General features: G+C 39.4%; 1 protein-coding gene and 1 long non-coding RNA gene across 2 annotated transcripts in view; one reads left to right on the top strand and one right to left on the bottom strand.

The window, feature by feature from the left end:
- LOC142152393 (uncharacterized) overlaps positions 1 to 18,835 on the bottom strand; it is a 39,547-nt gene extending 20,712 nt beyond the window's left edge. The window contains exons 1-2 of the long non-coding RNA XR_012691333.1: positions 18,820 to 18,835; positions 4,558 to 4,675 (exon numbers count right to left, since the gene is read on the bottom strand). This is a non-coding gene — a long non-coding RNA (uncharacterized LOC142152393). The remainder of the gene's footprint in view (positions 1 to 4,557; positions 4,676 to 18,819) is intronic.
- A 96-nt stretch (positions 18,836 to 18,931) lies between these two features.
- Positions 18,932 to 23,808, top strand: part of PUM3 (pumilio RNA binding family member 3) — a 70,395-nt gene continuing 65,518 nt past the window's right edge. Inside the window, exons 1-4 of the mRNA XM_075209047.1 lie at positions 18,932 to 19,047; positions 20,097 to 20,189; positions 21,804 to 22,007; positions 23,271 to 23,406. Coding sequence (XP_075065148.1) covers positions 20,105 to 20,189; positions 21,804 to 22,007; positions 23,271 to 23,406 — 425 coding nt within the window. The 5' untranslated portion in view covers positions 18,932 to 19,047; positions 20,097 to 20,104. The remainder of the gene's footprint in view (positions 19,048 to 20,096; positions 20,190 to 21,803; positions 22,008 to 23,270; positions 23,407 to 23,808) is intronic.

Here is a 23,808-nt window from a genome sequence, read left to right as displayed (position 1 = left end):
CTACTTCCTAAAAATGAGTAAAAGATAATGTTCATCAAAATGAACTACAAATTCCACGAGGAAGGCCTTTACCAGCAATTACATCAAAGTACAGATACTTCTGTAATGGTTGATTCCAGCGAGGATGAATTAGTATTGTGTGAGGATGATGTACACACTGATGAGGGTGAGGATGAGGGTGAGGAGGATGAGAATGTAGATTGCATGTGGTGGGAGCTATAAGAAAAGAAAGCTAGATGATGCTAGAATGCTTATTAATATTTTGGGTATTATGGCATGTTGGCAATTTTATGTTTTTCTACAGTAAAGTTTTACCTTTATTAAAGATGTGCTTTTTTCTTTAAAAAGGTGAAAGCGTTTTTTACATTTTTGTTTTTTACATTTATGCTATAGAGACTTCTGTAATGGTGGATTCCTGCGGGGATTAATTAATATTGTGTGAGGATAATGTACACACTGATGGGGGTGAGGATGAGGCTAAAGGTGAAGACAGCAACATCTTGCCTCTGTAGAGTTCTTTGACAGCACTGTTAGTTTACCTGCCTTAAGCCCATTGTTAGCTTCTTTTGTGGGGTGCCCATACAAACCAAGCACTTCAGCCACAAAAGTGGCACTCCTTGTCGCTGAAGTGCTTGGTTTGTTAAACTGTGCATGTCCTTTTTAAAATTCAACATAAGGGTAGGTGGGAAGACAATTCCATTTGGCACCACTTTTCTTTCCTGACACTTCTGTGTGGCACTGGCAATGTTTCCTAAATGTGATATAAACTGCTGTGTGTTTGTGCCATTGCTCTAACCAGCCTCTTGCTGAGTCTTACAATTTATTGACAGCACTGTTAGCTTAGCTGCCTTAAGTCCATTGTTAGCTTGTTTTGTTGGGACCCAAACAAACCAAACACTTCACACTCAAAAGTGGGACTCCTTGTCGCTGAAGTGCTTGCTTTGTTAAACTGTACTTGCTGCCCCTCCTGTTTCTGTGTTAAAGCGTTTTAACATATGGGTAAGAGGGAGGTCCCAAGGACAATTTCATCTTGCACCACTTTTCTTTTCTGCCATTGCTGTGTGGCAATGTTTCCCAGATGTGCTAGGAACTGCCGTGTGCCATGCTCTGTCGCTTAGTATCCAGCCAGCTCGCTGCAGTCTGTTCAAAAGTGTATGAAAATAATATTGTGACCTGTGAGGTGGTCAAAATTGATTGGAAATGACTGGAAATTAGTGTTATTGAGGTTAATAATAATGTACAAACAAAAAAGAGCAAAATTATGTAATTTTAGCATATATTAGCAATTTTTCTAAAGAAAATACAGATCCAAAACCAAAACCCACGAGGGCGGTTTTACCAAAACCAAAACACGAACTTAATAAAGATCCAAAACCAAAACACATAGGTCAGTGAACATCTCTAATTGAAATTATAGACCAATTGCCAATTACCAGCACTTTCTGAGCATCCATAAAAAAACAATCTTGTGTTCTCCCATTAAACAGAGAACACTCTTGTAAATGTGTCCTTATTGTGTACAATTATTGGCCAAGTTAAAGTTCCTAAGCACATGCAGAAATAATGTAAGTTAGCTAAGTTGGCTGATTAAAAGAAAACATCGCCTACAACGCTCATCTAAGCTCCACCACCCATCATAACCCTACACTTCCCGTGTAATAGAGAGTTAAGTTAATCTTTAATAGTGTTTAACACATTTCTTGCACTGTTACTTGATTATAAATTATGATACTTCTGCAACCCACTCCACTCTGGACCATAGCTTCTCTTTAGCAATATGTCTCTATCCAAATGACCTACTTCTTCCTCCTTACCCTAATTCAAACAATTGTTAAATCACTGAAAAGTATCTAAAAGTTTGCATGGTAATTTATCTATTTAGTTAATGTATGACAAGCAGCAAATAAAGAATACATAAAAAAGTATCTAATATTGTGACCTATTCTAGTGTCTATGTTTCCTTCTGGTTTCATTGTTGGTGCCTGCTGCAGAAGTTCGGCTGGTGACCTGACTCTTTTACTTTATCAACCTTGTTTTTGTATCTGTATGTTTTCATATTACCTCTGGTCAAGATTAGAAATGGGGCTCCTCCAGGCCTCTTGCTTGAAAAGCATTTAATTTGTTGGGAAAATTTAATTTTTTATTTCCTAACCAAGGAAAGGAAAAAGTGTTAGATCACTAGATATCAGTAATTACTGTTAAACTACCTTACTTCAGAATTTGACTTCTAGCTATTTGGAACAAAAATAATTTCTTGAGTTTTGAGGGGCCATCTATCTACCTTATATTAATTACATAGGAAAAGTGCTGTTGTTTTTCACATACAGATTTCAACCTCAGTCTGAACAAATTATACAATTATACATTAATTGATTTCTGACTATAATAATAGTGCATACAGTTTCAATGCATTGCAGAAATGCATTATTAGTTGTTTTGCATATATTTCCTATAGAACATAAATCACAATTGTGTAAAATTACATTTTTTACAAGGCCAGACTTGCCATTATAGATATTTATGTTAGAACTTCTACTTCATAATAACATTTAGTGAGGACCATTGATGAAAAACTCTGCTTCCATAATTAGCTGGCATTATAAAGTACCCAGATGGTCCATTTATTTAAATCAGTCAAAGAAAAGTAATATTTGTACATATTTTGACACAAATCTGTCTTTAACTGTAGCTGTTTTATTTGTGACCTCTTGAAATAAATCCTTTCAATTAAGAGGCCAGCTGGGATGGAGTATTGGTTGAATATAAAGAAATACATTAAAGAAAAACATAGTTCATTAAAAACTGTATTTCTAGGATCCGTGAAGGTGTTCACTGAAAATTGAATGACGTCTAAATGTAGTTTTAGAGCACTAATGCGTGTGGAGTATTTTTTTAACATCATAAATGTTCAAATAAAGAAAAGTTATTGAAAACAGTGGTAATACCACAGTATGTAAATTTATGTGTACAGTAAATTCTCCTTTACATCAGTACATATCAGACACAGTTTTAAGGATATTTCAAGGTTAACTAGTAAACAATGTTAAGAACAATTCTGAGTGTAGAAATACAGTGAAGTAGTAACCCATCCTTACTCATGTGCGTGGTTGTAGTATGGTAGGCTCTCCCACCTCAGTAACGTGGTCAAAGTTAGCAAACAGGTGCCACTCCTTTTCGGTCACCACACTCAACTCCAGCTCTCCCCTTACCTGTCAGAGTTCCACAATGATCAGTTCTTGGGTCCCTGCTCTTCGCCCACTACACCTCCTCCCTTGTGACCTCATAGGCTCTTTGGCCTCCACTATCACCTGTATGCTGTTGACACACAAATCTGTCTATCCTCCTCTGACCTCTCCCCTTTCCATATGTCTTGTGCCCTCTACTGTCTCTCGACCATCTCATCTTGAATGTCAAAGAGCTTTCTTAAAATCAATTTTTCTAAGACTGAAATAATCGTCTACCCCCCCCCCCCCCCCCCCAGGGCTCCCTAACCTTCTTCTGTCTGGCCTACCTAACTGCCTTGCCCCTCTTTAGTCTATCCTCAATGCTGCTGCCCACCTTTTCTCTCCCGCCGCTCTATCTCTGCTGTCCCTCTCTGACAGTTGCTACATTGGCTCCTCGTGACCTAAAGATTCAATTCAAACTACTCACCTTCAAGGCTCTCTACCAATCTTCCTCCTACATCTCCAACCTCATATCTACCCACACTCCTTCCTACCCCCTCCACTCTGCCAATGACTGCTATTTCTCTACCACACAAATTACCTCTTCCCACTCCCACCTGCAGGATTTCTCTGGGCTGGCCCCCACCTATCTCACATGCCCTATCAGATTAGCCTCTACTCTCCAAGGCTTCAAGATTGACCTTAAAACTCTTTATTTAAGCCTATCAGCCCTCATAACTCCTTTACCTGCGCCTTCACCTCCACTCCCCCACAGTCACCCTATTTGTGTCCTGCCCTTGCCATTAGGATAGAAGCTTTTACAAGCAGGGCCCTCTTTCCTTGTGTTCTTCTTCTACTATTGCATCACCCTTTGTACCTCTATGACTGCATCCCTGGGCCTATATTCTTGAGCCCAGGCCTGCTTCATGTTGGACTTCACCAATTCTCTCACTCACTGTAGCATAAATAACTTGATATGCACCACATTATCTGTGTATCATTTGTTAAATAGTAGATATCTGGACTTTGCATTATTTAGTTTTTTGATGTATTCTGTAATATGTTATGGATTGTTGCTGTCAATGTATTGTATACTACTGTAAATTTCATGTACGGTGCTGCAGACCTTTTGTGGCGCCTTATTAAAAAAAGATAATAATAATAAAGCCGGATTGATAACAGAATAGATGTAAAGTGGATGCAGCACTCTCTCTCTGCTACACTTCAGCCTCCACCGTAGACTGCTTACAAGCTCACTATTTCTGGCTCTCTCTTAGCTCATTATCAACTGTTATTATTATTAATAATAATAATAATAATAATAACAGCACATAGGGTTCATATATATGCAGTATCAAAATCAGCCTAGTGAGCATCCATACAATAAACTCACATGCAAGTAGTCAGGTTAGAGGTATCTTGCTCTGACCTCACACTGTCTTTTGGGATCTCCATTTCGATTTTTGCAACTACATCCCTCTCAGATGCAGGCACACTGCTTCCAAACTCTACTGCACAGAAATCGGTACACGAACGAGGAAAATTTGAGTCATAATGATCAATCAATCCTATCAACCAAATCTCTTTATCTGAGATCATGGGGTCCCAGAAAGCTCCCATACCCTTGAGGAATTACAGGGGAAAAAATGGAAAAGGATACTCTCTTACCAGAATCGCTCTTCAGTAATAGCCATTAATGTAAATAAAGACGAAATTAAAGAAAGCACTTTGTAGTGGTCAAGTGTTGCTTTATTCCAGTTGGATTGGCTAAAGGGGACACATAATAGAGTAGGATGAGAAGAAGAGGGTAGAGACTTTGTGGTATATTTCCTGGCACTTTTTATATATATATATATATATATTTGTTTTTTAATCAAGGATGGGAGGGTAGTATTTTTTTGCCACCTGTTCAAAAAAAGAACATTTTACAATCATATTCTTATGACAATTTGTAAATACATTTTAGCTCTATGTGTGTAGATTCTAGAGGTGCTACATTAAGATAAAATCTCTGCAAAAGTTCACCTTATTCTGAGCACAGTAGTAACAAGAGGACTGCATTTTAGAGGCACATACATATATATTGAAGGGGGGGGGGGGTGGATTGCTTAGCAACAAACATTTATTAGGCCCATGCTGTCAGACACCTGACAAATGGCAAACTTTGTCTAAGGCAAAGACCCATTTACGAAAAAAAGGCTTTCTGAAGCCTACACTTTTATGCTGCAAAAGAAAATTATTAATATTAGACTAGATTATTCAATCAAGATACTTACATTCTCCTGCAGGGGCCTGGGATTGCCTCCCTCACTCCTCCACTAGGGCTTCCTTTGTATTTACCTAAATGGGCCAGCTATAACGGTAATCTGGAAACAAATTTAAGAATATTTTTTAGTAATTGTGAACTTATGCCTTCTACTCACCCTCTTCAATTCCGCAAGGAGGGCGGTTGCCATCACTGCAGTTGTACGATGGAGCACCTGCTGCCATATGCCTACTGTATGTATACCTTTACAGAGTAGGACCCAACCAGTATGTTTGCAAGTGAATGAGACTGAATGGTTGTCAGGCCATGTGTGGGCATAGGCACAGCAAATGCGGACCCCTTCTATACTATATCTAAAATGGCTGATTTAATCTCACCTGTTCTTAATGGAGAATCTGTTATTCAATCACAATAGTGAGCTATAACCAGGCAATTAGGGGCATTAAAATGCCTAGCCATTTACACACAACCAATCGCAGGAAAGAATGCAGCTGCATGTGCTGTATAACAACTGGAGTGCCAATCACTGAGCCCTATCATTTTGTGACTAAAAACTATTATACTGGAAACTACAGCTCCAGAATCTGTAACACTGTTGATGAATATGGTTCTAGGTCCATTCTGCTCTAACAGACGAAAAACTACAGGATGAAATATAGTCACAAAAGAATGCACAGAACATAAAAATATTCAATTAATGCCACCTGTTAATAATATAGTCATTAATGACCAAACATTTTAAAAACATGTTTTTTTCTTTTTTATTCTATAAAATACAATAATTGGCAAGTTATGAATGTCTACTGTACATAAAAAGCATTTTTACAGTTGCTCCTGATTGAAAAACACATGTATACAACCGTCATCACTAGTAATCAGAACTTACACCCAACCTGTTGCTGGTACAAGTAATACGACTGAAAAACAAGTACCATTGAGATGCCCAAAGCTTGAATTGGACACTGCTGCATGCGCTCGAGCCTGACATGCCCTTACTGTACACGGACTACACGCATACACCTATTCCGCCCATGAAATCGTAGGCTTTAGCAAGTGTCCTTTACACTTGAAGATGAATTGAACGTTGCTGCGTTCACTGGCATATGGTCTGGTTGTGGGCAGGCGCAAAGCGATTGTACACAAAATACGGCACATATTGGCATTTACATTCCTTAATGAATCAGGCCCAGATAGCTTAATAATGTGACTTTCAAAAAAAGCAGACATCTTCCTAAAATGCCAAGATCTTAGGGCAAGTCCATCAGATGTGGAAGAAGGCACAGAGACGCTGTACTGTAGATTTTTTTAAGCCTAGTAAGCAGCGTATACCATAATATATAGTACTGTAGATCTTATAATGATTTTTTATTAAAGCTGAGAATGAAGATTTAGCTAACTTTTACCTAACTGTGGACCAGGCCTCCTCATATGGTGGCTTGCCCAAGTCAGCTTCCCATTTATATTCATGGCTTGTTTGGCTGCTACTAGTGTATACTATAACACAAAGAGATATTTCCTTTATGTAAAGGTCTGTGGTATCAGTTCTACCCAAACGATGTTAGGTTTCTGGAAATATTTTACTTTAAAAAAATGTTTGAGTTGGAGGAATTAAAAAGATTTTCATATTCCAAACTCAAATCTTTGCTTTAAGGTGATTTGGTGAGCTGCAAGAACCTCCGTTTAGCACATCAGTCACTATCTAAATCAGGGGCGCGCGCATGGGGGGGTTTCTAGGTCTCCAGAAACCCCTCCCCTCCGCTAAGGAAGTGCCCCGCATAGCGGCACTGTACTATACAGCAGCCGCGGCGCTGTCAAAGAAGCGTCCGTGGCGGTGCTGTACTGTATACAGCACAGCTGCTTCTTTGACAGCGCCGCGGCTGCTGTATAGTACAGTGCTGCCAAAACGGAGCTGCAGTCCCCCCCCCCCCCCAGCAATCCTGTGTGCGCCGCTGTAAATGTCCTATTTTTGCCAAAGATTAAAGTGAGTTGGAGAGTGACATAGATCAGTGGCTGATTATTGAAGCAATGTTTTTATTCTTTCCACCATGTGCATTTTAAGGTGGATCAGTAAATGTACAAAACTAGGCAGATTGATTTTCCTGGCATCGCATCCAAGTAGTATGAAGCAGACATGTACCATAGGATGTGCTTGGTGGACAAGTAGGCACACTTCTACAAATAAAGCAGTATGGGTCCACACTTTCTGTGGTTTGTAAATAAGCTCTATTATCAGGGGAAAGCATTGAGATTGCAATTGTTCCAATCTGGGACTATTTTTAGGAGAGCTACAGATTAGGCAACCATAAATCGTGATTGTCATAATAATTTCCCTTTTATTGAATCCTTGTGCACAGCGTGTTGTTAATCATAAAGTACTGTTTGAACATGCAACACTACCAGTGAAGCATACGGTTGACCTATAGGTTCCCAAATGTCTATCTTGAGACATGTAATTAAATTGTCACTATACTAATAATGTAATCACATTTTTTTATCTAGTAGGAAATGTTTGAGCTGCAAGAGATCAGCAGGAATTACATTTTTTATTTTCTGAGTAGACAGATAAGAACAAAGCTTTCTTTTCTTACAACTCAACTATGCAAAATGTTATCTTAGTAAATTTCTTGTGGATTAAGTATGTAAATTCCCTATGTTTGCCAGTGCAGAGCGTAAAAAAAAAGATACAGTAAAAATATAATTTGAGCTAACAGGTAACACATGATGACCGATAAAAGATTGAACTTATGAAATTGCAATATTAATAATTAAAGTGAGTAGAAGGAATTATAACCACTAAATCTGAACATTTTTTGTTTGTCACATTTGTAATTTTAATTCAACTAATGATGACCAGAGGAGAATGCATACATGCGACAAAATGCCCATGTGATTTCATTGCTTACAAATACATGCCCAAATACTTTCCACCAAAGAATTTCATGAAACTAACATTATGGAATGTCTCTGCAATAAAGACTTTTGGGTAAGAAATAAAAAAAGCCCTTTGATGTGGTTACAGATATAGACATAGAAATATGTTGATGTATTGAAAACAAAACAAACTCTCAGGTAAAACAAATAACATAGTAAGAATAAAACAGCTATTATGGCTCTATTTAAAACAACCAAGAAATGACTGCAGCATGCAGTCCCATTGATGAAGCAATCCACAATAACATTGATAAATACAGAATATTCGGATAGCTTTATCAAACCTTCTAAACCAATCAATAAGATTCTAGCTACCATTTTCTAGAATGTACAAGGTAAATTATAGTTAGAATCTGACTGGCTCTTACAGGCAACACCTCCACTTTCATTCTTAGAAGGTTTGATAAATATAACCCATTATTTAAAAATAAATTGTACAAGTGCAATCCTGCTATTTGACCTGGATGCATCATACTTACCTACTTTTGAAGGCAGCTGTTCGGGAGGGGGTTCGCCGAGGAGACGTGGCCACGCAGGTTGCACCATTAGGCCCCGCCCCATCAATGTTAAGACAATTTTGGCCAATCGCATCAGGGGACGGGGCCGCGGTGACTCGTTTAGCCCCGCCCGCACCCTCTTCAACAACGGAGATAGGATCCGGGATGTTTGCCTGCTTTCTCGGGAGTCTGGAAGAAGTCCAAAAATTCGGGAGTCTCCTGGACATTCTGGGAGGGTAGGCAACTACGGGATACATATGCTTCTATGTTACTTGCTGTTCATTTGCTTATTGAACCACTGCTGCCTGCCTTCAACTTATGTTACTTTCTGACTTTCTGATCCTACTTAAGCCTGACAATTTTGTACTGCATTGACCAACTTTTCAAGAAAGCCTTAACTGTCTGATAGGTAACTCATACTGGCCAGAAGCTATACAGTACAGACAAACATATTCAATTTTATGGGAATTGGGAGCTGGTGAAAGTGAAAACCACAAGCCTGACGATTGCTGCTGACATTCTGAAACCACTATCAGACAAACTCCTTATTGGTATAGTTTTGTTTCCGTCAATTTGCCTGTTATCAGCAGTGACTACAGATTTTCATAAGGTGCTACCTAATATAACAGAAGAGGTAAAAAAAAAAACCCAAATATAATCAAAACTTGTTTTATTTGATTTTTAAACAACATATTAAAACAAACAGATCTGTTAGCTGAATGTCACATACATATACACAGTGCAAGGTATCTGACTCAGGCATATACTCAGTGAGCAGTCATAAACCCTCTGTCCTTCTTACTTGTACAAAATGTTTTGCACCTTAGTTGTCTGAACATCAATAACTCTTACTGAATTACTGACCTGGCTTGTTTAATTGCTTGTGGCTCTGATTATCTCCTTTATATCATAGTCAACATGGAATTTAATGGTTTCACTATTGCCAGGTAGTACTGACCTGGCAGGAACCAAAGCTCGGAGTCTACCAGGTACACTCACAGGGAGTTTTGGGCTTTGCTGCTGGTGGGTTAGGCAGGTTGCGAACCCAGCATCAATGTAGATCAGAAAGAATCATCAGGACATGTTAGGTCAGCAACAATAACAAAATAAAACAGCAAGCAATAGAGGTGACAAACTGTCCAAGTTTATACCACATAAATCAGGCTCAAAGTATCTTCACAAGTAATGCTGGAGTGCAAGTATGGAGCCTAATACTCTGGCAACATGTTGTGTGCCAGAACAGGCTAAATAGACTAAAGCAGATTTGAATTGAGCAGACTGTATTCGGCAGTCACATGACGCAAATTTAAATCTCACAGAAAGACGTGCACTATACAGAGCAGGCAAGTAGACACCACAAAACCAGAGCCGGGAGAGGAGAGGTTGGAGAGAACACACTGGACACCGGGTTTCCACCTTTCTTCTACCGGCAAACCCATAGCAAGTCCAACCTGGGGGATGAGACGTATACATTTCCTGCTGAAAATTCAATCACTTTCTTATGGGGTCCCAGATGAAGACTGGGGTTGCCATTAGGTTCTACCAATTGCTCATGGCATATTAGATCAAACTGCAAAGCACAGCAACATGTCAGTTAGTTTGCTGTGATATCACTGTACAAAATCCTTTGTACAAATCTAGCAATCCACACAGAGCAGTTTACAGAACAATCCAGAAAACCAAGCATTCACATTTATGAAACTAGAGAAGCGCCAGCATCCTAACATGCTATGCTAACATCCTACCAAAAGGATAAGATAGAAAGATGGACATACCCAGTCAAGCATAAACACTGTGTTATGAACTTGCCTGTTATGAACTTGCCCTTAGAATTGCCCTCATTCAAGATGGCTGGGATTGTCTCATGAAGATTCCATCTTGGATCTCTGTTATGAACTTGCCCTTACAATAGCCCTAATCCAAGGTGGCCGGGACTGCCTCGTGAAGATTCCATCTTGGATCTCATTTCCTCTTTGGGCCTCGAAAAGCCACTTCCTGTTTTGAAGCCTTTACTTGAGTATTGGGTTTGTATCTGTACTAGATGCTTTCACAGAACCTTCCTCTTTCTTGTGATTTGGATTGCAATTGTGCTGATGTTTCTACCAGACCTTAATCTGCCTTGAGACTTTTGATTTCACTTGTTGGATACTTTAGATTTATATATATATCAAAATAAATCCTAACTAATACAGAACTACCTGGCTATTGGGTTCCATTTGTAATACCAGAAGTGTGAGAAACTGTTATTTCAGGTACATTTTTCAGAGCAGAAATTCACAGTTTTTAGTTAATGTTAGTTATTATATATAGGCCCTCTATAGTTAAGGTGAGCCCACCACTGTTGCGCATTGTAATCTGCCTCCCTAGTCCTAATACTGCCACTTTGCTTACCATGGATTTATCATCCGTCTGCCAGATCAAGTGACAGGGAGTAAGTATAATGGGGCTAGCCTTCACAACCTATTTCTATTTATTTCCTGTTACACGCTAGGTGCTTAGGGTTCTCTTTTGTTTTTCTGTGCTCCCTAGCTTGCATTTTGTGGGAGCTCTTGGCCTATCCTTTCCACTGAAGTCCTAATGTGGTGCAGTGTACATCGCTTGCTGAGGGTGGTTTCCATAATATCGCTTGTTGGGGGAATTTTCCATAGCATTTTTATATGCTGCTTAGAGGTGTGATAAGCCACTAGACCTTTAAGAATGCCAACTGATCACCAATAGCAAAGGTTAAGGAGTATATTTACTAAACTGCGGGTTTGAAAAAGTGGAGATGTTGGCTATAGCAACAAATCAGATTCTCGTTATCATTTAGCACATTCTACAAAATTACAGCTAGAATCTGATTGGTTGCTATAGGCAACATCTCCACTTTTTCAAACCCGCAGTTTAGTAAATATACCCCTAAATGTCAAAGTAGCTGTGCGATTTACATCTGCCTCAGTGATAGGGGCCTGGTAGTTGTAATAATTAGCTTACTGCTTCACAAGGTCAGTCTCAAGGAGTATGTGTGTCCCAGCTAACTGGTTCAGGTATGCACAGAGAAACTGAAAGCCCAGGCGGTGCAAAAATAGTGAAATCTTTTTGCTGGTGGGGCATGTATAGGGCAGAGCCAATGATAGGACTTTTCACAATTAGTGCCGCTATAAAAAAATGGCTGATGATGATCTGATCCAGAGATTCCCAGACAAAACAAGTGAGACAAGCTCTGACTAAAGTCCTGTAGCTACTTTACATGACAGAGTAATATAGGGATTGCCTCTTTAACAATTGTAAGGAGTCTTTGAATGTGTATGTTGGAAATACATCTTCAACTGTGGTGAGCATGAGTCATTATATAACCTTCTCATTAAATTTAGGCGTGCTTCTCTCCTGACCTGATTGGATCTTTGGTGTTTAATTTCCTTTGTGTTCTATGCAGCTTTGTCAGTGATAGAGTTTCACTCTGGACTCCTGTACAGTCTACTCTCTGGAATTCTTCAGTTTTCTGATTACAGTTTCAACTGTAGCTGGCTAGGTATGAAATTATTCTATATTACTCTGCCTGCTGATTATGGCACTAAAGGGTCCTGGACTCATCTCAGTTGGGCTTGGACTTTTGCTGCCTCCAGGTAGAGCAGGAAAATGTGATATTTTCCATTGCCAAAAATACTTTTTGTGAGTACTGTGTCTACTTCTACAAGTCTGTGCCTTAATTATGCTGTGTGAAGCACCACAGACTGCCACTACCAGAAACTTTGTTATGTGTTTACAAATCTGTAGCAAGCTGTGTTTCCACTCTACATGATCATCCATTTCCGTGGATGTTTACATCATATTGATCTAACCTCACAGTCATTTGAACTCTCTTCTGCCTCTTTCTATCATTGAATTACCTAACAAGTAATAAAGAAAATGCAGTAACATCTGTTGAAGTCAGCATATTGGATAAAGTCCTTTCAATTAAAATCGAGCAAACTTGGTTGTCTTTGTCTGAAAAGATGCGTACGATATGCTACGGCGTGGAAGGGCGTACGCAGCTGCAACACGTGGCAACAACAGTATTTAGTCTTTTACATACATTCGCACAAACACTCACACTTGTAAAATAGTATACATTAAAGGTAGTTGCCACACATAGTCATTTATGTGTTAATATAGTAGTATTTATATGTAATATTATAAGTTATATGCATATCAGCAAAACATATGGTACACGTTGAAGGAATCTAGTCATGTGTGGTATCATACTAATCCTCTTCGCATTTGCGACTGTCCGGTTCACTCTGCGAAGGAATCGCAGAGTGCATAAGCAAGTTATTAATGTTAAGGAATTATGGACTATTATGACTGAGTAATCTTGGCGGGAAGATCAGAGCTCATCCTCTGGAGAGATGACCCCCTCCTTTGGATTTCTGAGCTATGGAGCCAATGATTGACAACCCCTTGGACCTTCCTGAAACCTGGACCAATAGACGCAAGCTATACCATCTGCATTGTTTTACTGTATTTCTGTGTGCATATAAGCAGCAGCTCCTCATCTAGTGTTCAGACATCTTGTCCCCAGACTTCAGGATTGAATGACTGTACACTGGATCTAGAGCGCCTGCGATAAGTAACGACTGTACTTATTATTACTTTGCATGAATATATTCTGCTACCTTTTGAGAATAAATCTTTGTGCGTTGGAAACCCAAATCGAGATTCGACAATCGTTATTGGTTGGCGACAATACGCACTTAACACATCACAAGAGTACTCTACACTTTTCTTAAATGGAATGCATCAAGGCACTTCAGGACTCTTCTAGATATATAATTTCTCAATAGTCTTGTACATTTCTAATGATTTAAGATGGAGTATCTTCTCTCTATTTTGCAAATCAGGCAATTTAATAAACAAAATTGATCTAAAAAGTTGTCTGCATACAAGTTCTTATCATTGTTTCACAATCATTACCAATTTCAGCTTGGCCACATGGGCAGTGACATATTTAAAATATTGTGGCAGTTTAACTGTCAGCCATAAAATTCCAGGGGGTATTTATGCTTATCTGGATGACATCTTTGTTACAGGCACTAGGAGTCTTGCCCAGGATTCACCAGTTGACTATGCTTACCAGAGGGGCGGAGTTTGCACAGCGGTCCTCTGGCAGCAGGGTGAATAGTGGAACGTTTATAACAGCAGATGGAGAGAGGATGCCAATGGAATTGATGATAGTCAGTAACTTGCAGCTATACTGGTAAATGAGTCAGCGACTTGCAGCTATATTGGTAGATGAGTCAGCGACTTGCATCTATAGTAGAAAGGCAGGTTTGAACCACGGAGACCAGGGTGGACGTGAGCAGGTGAAGGAAGGTAACGGGGAAGTCAGTGGTCTGCGTACAGCAAGTTGTACCACTGCTGTGGTGAGAAGACTTGTCCAGGTGCAGGTAGGTAGCGGGGAAGTCAGTGTTCTGCATACAGCAAGTTGTACCACTGCTAGTAAGTGAGGAGTAGTTAAGGTGCGGATGAGTGGAGGCATGAAAAGAGTCAATAACGGTATGAAGACACTGAGAGCACAGAGGAACTTGTTCCAAACAGATATGCAGCGTTTACAGCTAATAGTCTATAACGATATGTATACCGCTGCTGAGTAGAGAGGCTTGCACAAAGCAGATATGCGGTATAATAACTGATAGTCAATCACAAGTATGCATATCTCTGCTGAGTACAGAAGCTTGTTCCAAACTGATATGCAGCGTAACAACAAATAGTCTATAGCGGGTATGGATACCGCTGCTGAGTAGAGAAGCTTGTACTAGGCGGATATGTAAAGTAACAGTTGATAGTCAATAACAAGTAAGCATACCGCTGATGAGTAGAGAAGCTTGTCCACGAGGATATGCATGTACAGCGGGAGTGCTGAACGGCTGTAGCGGGTATGGGAACCGCAGGTGAGCAGAGCAGGTAATCCAGCAGACAGCTGAGGACACGAGCAGGATACAGGAGTCTGTAGCGGGTATGGGAACCCCCGATGAGTAGAGCAGGTAATTAGCAGGAAGCTGAGGACACTAGCAGAACACAGGAGACACCTTGAGAGACTCACAGGGAATGAGACTCAAGATCAGGCAACAAGGTAATGAGCACAGGTGCCTTAAATAAGGAGAGGTGCCTGATCCACCAATGAGATTAAAAGCAAAGGTCATAAGTTCTTGGATGCTACGCATGCGCAGTGCATCAAGATGGCGGACGGCCGCGGTTCAGGACAGGCGCCGGCAGGAAGGCTAGAGAACCACGCACCAGCGCAGAGGCACTCACGGTCCGGTGAGTGACAATCTTAATCTTAGCCAGGGAAAATATTCTCTTACAGGCAATATAAAGCTAGATTTGCAGAGATATGGCTGGTTATTTAAATTGAATAAAGTCTATTATTGCCCTTTTTCTCCACGGGAGGTTTCTGCCCTCCCTGAGCTTGCATCCAGTTTCTGGGTATCCTTAGGTACATGGTCAGGCCTATATCAAAATGATGTCCAGAAAAATTACCAAATCTGCCAGCAAGGTATTAGCAAGCTGCTTCCTGAGCCAATGAAAAAAGACAAAGAAGATCAAGACCAACTGATGCAGCTTCAACAATCTACATTGCCAAGGATGAAAAATCCAGACAATGTAAAAAAGATTCACTGCAGAAACTCTTTTAAGAGCCCTGCCTATATACCAAAATAGTAAAAACACAAAAATCACATTTTAATATATCATCCAACATGGGAAAAAAAACTTGTGATTGGCTGGTCTGTGTATGAATGTAACGGGTACTCCCAGTCTTGTTCATTTAGCTGTGTTAGTGAAACTAAAACTAAGTGTCATGGTGCTGGTTAATGCCTGGAGAGAACCATTTGCCAGGGGGAGCAATCTGAGACACACCACATCTGGCCAATCTGCTTAATCCTGAAAGGACATATTGCGAGGAACAAATCTGAAGTTGATGGGTCCTTGGAGGCTGAGTAGCATACTGGTGGTTTTCTTATTCTCAACTACTGGGCCATTAAATGTCACTTTCAGAGAGAAGGCCAATTCCTACAACCCATTGTCAAGGCCTATCTGTTCTCTAGGAGTCACTTTTCTGTATAGCGACGTATTAGGCACAAATCTCAGTGCAGATTGTGGAGACACATTCTTGACCCCAATGGCAATATGGATGGGCAGTAGGGCAGGAATATCTCCTGTGTTCCATCCCCTGTGTGTATGTCTTAAAGGATGGGCGAAGAGATCCTTTGTGGATCTTCAGACATTTCCATCAATCCTGGTCACTCTGTTACCACCCATGGGACTTTTCATGTAACACAGTAGAACTGTAGAAATGGCCTATTATTCAGATCTAATAAGGCCTCATTCAGCCTCTTGTCCCACCTTTTTCCAATCCACTTCCTATCAGGTCGGTATACTCAGTGGTGGCCTATTCTGCTTTCTTGGAAAAAGTTGCTTACATTAATCCTGAGAAGGGGTTCACTGCTGTATTGCAGAATTATTGTTTTCCCATACCCCCATGTAGGGGATAAATCCTTGGCCAGACTTGATCTGGCTGGATACCTCTACGTGTCTCTGGTGTTTTTTTTCACATAGACCACTTATATCTTTCAACATAAATCATGCAGGTGGTTTTCTTTCCATTGTGATAAAGCCTGAAACCATAAACGTGGCTGTCTGATCTATATAACCAGACTGTGTATCATTGCTGAAGTCTCTTTAGTAGGCTTGTCCCACCAAGTGGTTTAATTTGTCAACTCCCCAGATGAAAAGGCCTTGAATCTTAATTAAGTTACTTCTTGATGGGCATCTTTGAAGTCAGCCATTTAATGACAGGAAGTTTGTGTCATAGTTTGTCATTCTGATGTTGGTTTTAAATGCAGAACCAAACCAATGTTGCTCTGAATCACAGTTGTTGCTGCACACCCCCCGAATTGTCCAGTCTCTTTCTTATATGCTTGAAAGTTGAGAATGTGGGTGGTTCTGATATTGCAGCCCCTTGAAAAATCATTTCTTTTCATGGTGCGTGGCGACTGAGCTTTTGGTTGTCGTCCCATCAAGTAAGCCACATTGTTTATTTTATTCATTTGAATAGCGTGAGCCATTGTATGGTATTATAGCAGGTTATATGATGCATGACCTCAAAAACAATCGTATATAATTATATATATATATATATATATATATATATATGTCATAGTGGGCTGCATTACGGTCACTTCTTATACTGCCTTCATTCTAAAACTATCATATTCAATTGTCTTATATTTTACATAGCACGACATAGGCTTTCAGAACTGGTGGTAGAGGTCTACACCGATAGCAGCCGCCTTTCCCGTAGAGTTAGGTGCGCTCACAGGTACTTGGATGCTCCCAGGACTTAACTGAAACCTAGTGAAAGCTTATGCACAGCAACCGTCAGCACATAAATAGGAGGCATAAGAACTAGCAGTACAGAATACGAATAACCGGGGACAGGCCAGACATCATGGGTCAGGATGTCTCAGACAGGCTAAATGGTCCGGGCTGACAGCAAGCAGGGGAATCCAAAAGACAGAGTTAAGGGTCAGGGCAATCAGTGTACAAGCAGGGTCCAGAAACAAGCCAAGGGCCACAACAGGAATCAATCGGAGGCAGAAAGGTATCCACAGGGTCAGTGAGCAGGTCAGCTAATGCAGAGGCACAAATGCTATAACCGGCAGGGAGGCTTAGCCCTCCCTGCCTTTTAAACTGACACACACAACACACACACCTCAATGATAACAATTAGAGCTACACACCCTGGCTGAACGCAGCAATAAAGACAGGCGTCCCAGTCGCCCTGGCAACGGCCGGGACGCGATGGCTGGAAGTGACGTCCCGGCTGCAAGGGCAATGGCCAGGACGTGGTCGCAGATCATAGAGATGAGCCGTCGCGGCGGCTCATGACACCAGGCTGGTCTTCAAACGTTGCTACCTTTTGAAATAAATTTACTTTTTGCATTTCCAGAGTGCCGCTTGTTTACTCTATATAATATCAAATAAAAAGATAGAAGGGCACTCTTCTATCAAACATACTGCCCGGGTGCTCTTCAAACAGGGTTAGCGATTTCTTATTAGCACCAAAAGGTGATTTTACTTATTAATATTTATTTAACATTTATTCATCATCTGGGAAATAATTCACAACTCTCCCACTGCGTGACAGACATGTCCACAGCGTGGACAGAGCCATCAGATTGGGACTGGCCACCTAAATCGGGAATGTTGGCAAGTATGGTTTAATTAGATTTTGGTAGGAACTCGACAAGCAGCTTGATAGCAAGATCCTTGTGATAGTTAATAAACTATTTGCATGTTTGTAAGTTGTTGATTATTTAATATATTAGGTATTTTCATTGTTCCCAGCTGTCAATGTAAATACATTAATTACTCTAGATTCTAATATTCATACCAGTGGGTACATGATACAACAGATTTGCTATATTGTAAGTATCAGTATGCTCGGTAATTTTGCAAGTTTAGAAAATATTATAAGTCAAAGATAATAATAATAATAATAATAATAATGTGGCTCTCCTGTAGCTGTGGAACTATAACTCCCATCATATACCTATCTCTGTTCTCCAGAAGCACAACAGAAAATGCTGCCATCTAGTGCTGTAAATGGCAACTATTTATCTCAACCAGAATTAAATGAATTAATATTTGTGACTTTCGCATCATGGATGAATACAGACTCGTCTATAAATAAATGTCATGGACTTATGCAAAATAACCGTAAATGGTCTCCTTTATAGCGCTCTTTCTTTGTTACCTAAAACAAAACGACCTACTTGATATATAACTGGTTATGTTGCATTTGTTACTAAGGTTACAAAGAAAATAATCAATTTCAACTAAAACGGCTTATGTACAAACAGTATTCGTAAACAAAACCATATGCGAATTGTTGTATATCTGCCTACTAGAACCCTGTAGTTGCATATAAAAAAAAACTAACCATCAACCAAAATGGCTGCAATCAGTTTAGTTCTTTTCATCAAGCTTTATTTGTATGTGTACACGACATTTCGTGTCTCACCACGACTTTATACGCAAACGTAAACCAAGTGCATCGCACATGCGCTGTGGGGGTTTACGTGAGTCTTGGCCACACGTGTGTTCCTGGTGGCTGATACGGGAAGATTAAACGGGAGAAACGAGAACGTATGATTACATCTATAATACGGTGCGTAGTGTTACACGTTGTCTCCATGGTGATCTGCTTACCTCTTTCACTGTGTTTCAGTCCGAGCTCCTGTTAATCTAACGTGGATGTATAGCATTAAAGCCCTGTGTAAATATGCAAGCCTAGGTTCACAGTGCATCAGACATATTTTGCTGCCCTCTCTCCCCACTCCTTTTTGATTATATATATATATTAGATTGTTTGCTTGTGAGTATCTGTTGAAGCTGCCAATTCTTACATAATTATTAGTATCGAAAAAGTAACCTATTCGACCACATAGCTTCATAACATAACTACTTCTTTATATATATATATATATATATATATATATATATATATATATATATATATATGGCATGTGTGGGAACTGTAACTATACACTTGTCTTTCAAATATACTCTGTCTGTACATCGCTGTGGAATTGGTGGTGTTATATCAATGGTGATGATTTACAGACTACGCTAGCTACGTTAACTCCTTTGTAAATTATGTTTTTAGGAAATCATTAATGTTTCTGTATAAAATGTCTGTAGGAATACCTTTAAGTGCAATCAATAAGATGTCTTTACAGCATACTTACCAACTCCCGGAAAGGGGGCGTGACTGGAGGGCGGGATGAGGCCAATCGCTTCATTTTGGCCCCGCCCCCGTGAAACTGTAATTCGCGGCGGGGCAAAAATGACGCGATTGGCCTTCCCGCCCCCTCCCGCCCTCCAAAATGGCGTGATTCACCGGGAATCGCGTCAAATGACGCGATTCTCGGTGAGATTGGGATGCGGGAGAAATGCCAGCTTGCCCGGGAGACTGACCCGAATATCGGGAGTCTCCCGGACTTTCCGGGAGAGTTGGCATGTATGCTTTACAGCTTAAACTATTACACCATGTTTGTTATTAAAATTGAAGGAATTGTGAAAAGACAAAGTGGCCTACTGTGCACAATACAAAACAAATCGGTAGCTTGCACTAATGTTTTCTTTTTCTCCAATTGCATGCTATTAAGTTACAGATAATATTTTTATGGGTGCCTTAAATCTATTGTTTTTCTACAGCATTTGTCATGGAAGCAAAAAGTAAAAAGCAGTTCAAAGCAAAACCGAAATCTCAACACAAATCTCCCAAGAGTACCCCATTTAAGAAAAAAGGTAAATCTATTTTTAATTTAAATGCCTGGTGGAATCTGTCACTGAGAATTACTCTGACTTTTGTAAAAATATTGGCTTCTGCCAATGTATGCTTACATCAGTATAGTTTTAAGTCACATTTGTTTTTGATTATGATGTCTTTGTTTTTTAACGTGATTGATTAGACTCGAGTCTAGGGGGTATATTTAATAAACTGTGAGTTTGAAAAAGTGGAGATGTTCCCTATAGCAACAAATCAGATTGTAGCTGTAATTTTGTAGAATGCACTAAATAAAATGAAAGCTAGAATCTGATTGGTTGCTCTAAGCAAGTTTAGTAAATATACCCCTAGGTGACTTATTGTATTCAATTTTCAACTCCCGCTTCTCTGTAATGGACGGAGATTTGAAATGGACAGGAATAGAACAACCTGTAACCAGTCATATCATCAGAATGTTTACAACAGTGTGAGATGAGTGTGCTAATCTTATGGGAGACAGTAACCCATCTACTAGTGTGATCGTGTGAGGACATGGCTGCATGTGACGGTTCCAGTGTCATGTGTAAAGAGGTATATAGAGGTAAACTGGAAGTGTCCGTTTGTGAGATAGTGGAAGGTACAGGATTTACCAAAAGCAGAAAGTTGTGAATTGAACTGGTATCAAATGCGCCTTTATATGACAAGAAGTTCATACATCCAACTTGTTTAAGAATTTAATCAAACTCGGTGCTTCTGGTAGTGTAGAGAATCATTCAACTAGTACTCTTCAGTAAAGTGAAGAGTATATGGATGTAGTGTTTAGATGTGATTAGAATGGTAAGTTTGGGTTTTACTGTGGTTTTTTGTTTGTTTGTGTGTGTGTTTTATTTCTTTTACATAAACTACAGTGATGTTCTTGTAGTCACATACAAGCCAGTCCTTCCAACTCGATTTGACACATTGGCTAAATTGTATGAGGACTGACTCTTCGTGTTTTAAGCTCAATCAGGAAATTCGTTTCCGCTTTAATAGCAACCAGTTGTGCGGTCAGAAGATGACTGCCATGCCCAATAATGATCATTTCTTTTATAGGATCAGTATCCTGCATATTGGTAGTATTGGGGCCACATATACTGAAATATCAGAATAGTTGACTGAGAACGACTGCAATATTGCAGCACATATGACCAGTTTACATTTGATTAGATTACAGAGTGAATTTCAGAGTGCAAGGGAAATTGATAGGTCCATTACTTTAGTACTAAGGTAATATAAAGTGGAGCATTCATAGGTTAGAGAACGCCAGCAAACTAGAGCTGTTTATGTGTGTGTATAGAGCGTCGCAGTGCTTGGCAGACTGTCATTCCTGGGTGTTGTAGAGGTGAGAATTACCTCATAATTGCAATGTCAGTATTGTAATACAAGAAATAACTCTCTTGATATGTAATGAAAAACAAACGTAATGTTTGTTTTATCTTTTTAATTTTGTATTGATCTTATCCCCATAAGTGTGTTGCTGCGGAAGCCTTCTGGCACCTTATCAATTAAAGGTATTTGTGATGATTGTATAGATTTTTTAGACTAGGATTTTGAATTGGATGTAAAACTTAAGATAAGAAATGTTTATATTTTTATATTTTTTTTAAATATTTTAGCACTTGGCGCGCAAAAAAATCATGGCAAAACAACGGGGCAGAGCCCGAAGGGAAACCTTAAATCTAAAAAGTTTGAAAAGGGCAAAAAGACGTTTGACCGAGCCGGGGGCAAAGCCGGCGTAAAACCATTTGCATCCAAAAATACAAAACAGGGTGATGGCTTCACAAAGAAGAGAAGACGTCCTGAAGGCAGCCAAGAAGGTGGTGAGTACATCAATTCTGTTAACTCGGGTTGTCTTGACGGAAATGTAACAGTATGCAATGGCAGTTTTTTTAGGTGATACAAGTGGGTTAGAAGTTTTCGACTTATCAGACATTAGTTTTAGAAATATACACTTATTTTTGGGAAAAAATGTATTTAGTTTGTCTGAAGATTAGCTGCGCCAAGTGGATCTTTGTAGTTGAATAAAAAATGAGTTGGTTTTTTTTTGTTTTTTTGTGTGTGTGTCTCTTTACCATAACATCAGAATTTAAGAAATAAAGATGTGGTTATCAGTTTACCCGAGGCGTTCTCGGATTTGCATGCCATATGGTACATATAGCAGACGAAAATCTTTCCATGATAGCTCATAATATTATGTTTTTACTCCGTATACTATTTAGATGTATTAGAGTTGTCACAGTGCAGACAGAAATGGCAGCGCCTAAATATAGTTGACAAAGGCAAAGATAAATATATAAAACAGGTTTGCTTTTGAGGAGTATACTAAATATCCGCAGTCCTAAAGGCTGTCCATGAATATGTGGGCATTTTCAAGATGGGGGGAAAAACAGTAGCATTTTCACATCTTCAGAACATTCTCCTGAATCAGTGGTGAAAAGATGTCTAAAACATGACTATTCAGATGCTGCTGCTGAATTGCAAAAATGCACTTTGGGCCTCATTTAGAGTTTGACGCATGTTGTGTACCGAAAGTAGGCATAAAACATGAATAGCCGCAATTTAATATCCTATCACTGTAACAGTAATAAATTAAGTACTATTAGCTGGAGGGGTGACTGCACAAAGTAAATCAGAAGTGAATATATAGAGCTGCTGATATCATCATCATTGCATATCTTTGCACCAGGCCTGCTGTACTCTAAAAATATAAGCATTCTAACAAGGATATTTGGGGATCCATCCAATCCTCTCATTAGGTAGCATCTCCAGGGTGTAGTGTGTTAGACTCTCTTGCTGTACTCATCTAATGCTTGCCCTTTCCAATTCAACCTCTCCAGGTGTAATAGGCTGCAAGTCTAAGCTGTGCTTAAATCTATATACGAACACAGTTTGGTGCGTATGCATAGTACAGAAGTGTGTATACTTATGCCATAAAAAGTATGCTCAATATGATTTGGCAATATGATGTTTTCATTACTTCAATAGTTGAATGAGTATTGCCTATTATTTGCTTGCTGAACAATGTTATCTTCCATTGACCATTAAACAAAAGTCCAATTGTTAAATTGTATCTCTTGTCGCAGGTTCTGAAGCCAAGAAACCAAAGTGGGATGACGTAAAAAAGAAGAAGAAGGAATTGAAACAGGCCAGACAACTTAATGAAAAGAGTAACTATGACATCATGGCAAAGTCTAAGCAGATTTGGGAGAACATCAGAAGGTAAGGTTTTAGGACGCTTTGTGACAAATGTTCACCCAAGCAATGCACATTTAAAAAAGTTGGAAATAAAACTTTTAGCTTTTTTAATTGTATCTGTGTGACGCTGGCGTAGTCCCAGAGGCTGGGTGACGGTACCATTCAGAAACAAATCAGAATACAATCACAAGGCTACAAGGTCCAAAAGATAGCACAAGACATTTTTTCATATTGGATGAGAACAAAAAAATGTATTATGTTTGAAATTGTTTTGAGACTTATTGAATTCATGAAAAAGGTTGCTCATAAAAAGGTTATTTTAAAACAGAAAATAATTATGCTACAAAAAAGTTCTTAATGCTGTTAAATATACAAAAAAAGCCTTATTTAGAGTTGGATGTATTTTGCACTCATAGCATCCAAGTA

The sequence above is a fragment of the Mixophyes fleayi genome, chromosome 1 (genome assembly GCF_038048845.1).
Source record: "Mixophyes fleayi isolate aMixFle1 chromosome 1, aMixFle1.hap1, whole genome shotgun sequence".
Classification (NCBI taxonomy): Eukaryota; Metazoa; Chordata; class Amphibia; order Anura; family Limnodynastidae; genus Mixophyes; species Mixophyes fleayi.
Note: the sequence above shows the minus strand (reverse complement) of the source record. Positions and strands in the feature narration are given on the sequence as shown.